General features: G+C 47.5%; 1 protein-coding gene across 1 annotated transcript in view; it reads left to right on the forward strand.

Annotated features, from left to right (window-relative positions):
* Positions 1-2196, forward strand: part of LOC102856302 (CMRF35-like molecule-like) — a 14386-nt gene that overhangs the window by 3498 nt on the left and 8692 nt on the right. The window contains exons 2-3 of the mRNA XM_006886385.1: positions 1373-1437; positions 1681-2071. Coding sequence (XP_006886447.1) covers positions 1373-1437; positions 1681-2071 — 456 coding nt within the window. The remainder of the gene's footprint in view (positions 1-1372; positions 1438-1680; positions 2072-2196) is intronic.

Genomic DNA, 2196 nt, shown 5'->3' on the forward strand with positions numbered 1-2196 from the left:
CCCTCTCTCCCTCTCTCCCTCTCTCCCTCTCTCCCTCTCTCTTTCTGGATTGTTCAAGATTTCCCCCACAGCATCTTTCAGTATTTCAAGTTGAGACTTGAATTTGCGTTTCAGTCCTCTCAGCTTGAGACGTGATGAATGAGTACTTTCCTTTGGATTTTCTGACTCCAGCTCTTTGAACATTTTGTTATAATGGTTTGCTTTGTCTTCACGAGCTGTCCTCTGAAATTGTATGTTTGTCCCATATACTTTGTTATTTTTTTCCCTTTGTTATAACTTGTCAGCATTCTGGTACAATTTTCAGAGTCACTTTTGACATCCATTCTGGGCTTTTTTTCCTTTGTAATGACCTTTTCCCTTCTTCATGGATGATATCCTTAATGTACTCCACAACTCATCCAGTCTTTGATCATTGGTGTTCAATGCCTCAATCCTATTCCTGAGATGGTTTTAAAATTCAGGTAGGATAGACTCAAGGTCATATTTTGGTTCTTATGGATTTGTTTTCCTTTTCTTTGGCTTCAATTCTAATTTCATATGAGTAGTTGATGGTCTCTTCCACAGTAAGCCTGTTTCGCAGCGTATACTGACCTTCCCAACGTTTCTTTCCACAGATGTAGCCAGTCTGGTGATTCGGTGTAGTCTGTCAGGTGATGTCTGTGTATAGTAACCATTTGTTTCCTATCAAAGGTATTTGCAGTGAAGAAATCATTGTTCCCAATTCAAGCTTTCTAACTCCAGCCTCATTTCTGTCACCAAGTCTCTAATTTCTGACTAAGGATCCTTCTTCCTTGTTTCCAACTTTTGAATTCCAGTCAACAACCAATTTCAGGCTGCAAAAGGTAGTAGAAACCCTCAGTTTCCTTCTTTTTGGCTTTCAGTGGTGGTGAGGATGTTTGGATGGTTGTTGTTCTAACAGATTTTCCTTGTATGCGAACGAAAAAATAGAGCTTTCCTGAAGACAATTCTTGAAAAACTGGGCAGACTAAGGGAAGACACATGTGGAAGAAAGCTTCGAGGGTGTGTGTGTGTAAGTGCGTGTGTGTGTGTGTGTGCATGAGTGTGTATGAGTATGTGAGAGTGTGAGTGAGTGTGTAAGCGTGTGTGTGCACGCACACATGTGCACATTGTTTTTCACTGTGCTCTGGCCCGGCTGCTCCCTTGTACATTTTTGCACAATTACTGGGCTCTAGCTTGCGTCTCTGTCTGTAAGTAGTGGAAGTGGTGCAGACTACCAGCACTGTTACGCTTTCAAACAAAATTTAAATTGTACACAGGAATCTTTTTTGTTCCACAAGTGTTATGGAGTGTGCCCACCATTTCTGTTCTAATGGTTTGCCAACCCTGTTCCTGGCTGGTTTCCATTCTCCAGGAGCCGATGGCTGTGTGGGCTGTGAGGTGCAGGTGTGGCTGTTAGATATGGGAGTGATCTTCCTGGTGAGCATTGGGAGCTGGGAGGAGGGGTTCTCACTCTCCTGGTGAAGGGGGACGTGGAAGGCCTGAGGTTGGTGAGGAAGAGGGCAGAGCAGCTGGAAGGAGACGGGTCTGAAAGAAAAGGCTGCTGAGATCCACATCACAGGTCCGCAGAGGGACTGAGAGGGCGCTGGAGGGGCTCATGGGGACGGGGCGGGGGTGAGAGGGACTTCAGGGCAACTGACCCCTGTTGCACTTCTGTCCCAGGACCGTCCACGTAAGGAGCTGGGCCTCGACTTGTGTTTTCCAGGCTGTGTGACACTGAGCGGCCCCGGGACGGTGAGGGGCACCGAGGGGGGATCCCTGAGCCTGCAGTGTCGGTATGAGGAGAAATTCAAGAACAATGACAAATACTGGTGCAAAGGACCACGTCGTATATCATGTGAGACGCTTGTGAAAACCAGTGCATCAGAAGGAGAGGAGAAGGACCGAGTGTCCATCAGGGACTGTCCCGAGCAGCTCTACTTCATGGTGACCATGTGGGGCCTCACAGCGGAGGACGAAGACGTGTACTGGTGCGCCATTGATATAAAATGGTGGGACCGTGGACTGCTCCCCCTACCAATCTTGTTCCCGGTGAATGTGTCTGTGTCTCGAGGTGAGTTTCTCCTCACGGCCCAGCCTGGAACTGCCCCAACGAGCTCAGGGGAGAATAGCTGGGGTTGGTCTCCTGTCAGAGACTTGGGGATAACTAAGTATGTACGATGAGAAAGAGAGGAGAGG

This window comes from Elephantulus edwardii, unplaced genomic scaffold, assembly GCF_000299155.1.
Source record: "Elephantulus edwardii isolate Elephantulus edwardi_28Jun2011 unplaced genomic scaffold, EleEdw1.0 scaffold00048, whole genome shotgun sequence".
Classification (NCBI taxonomy): domain Eukaryota; kingdom Metazoa; phylum Chordata; class Mammalia; order Macroscelidea; family Macroscelididae; genus Elephantulus; species Elephantulus edwardii.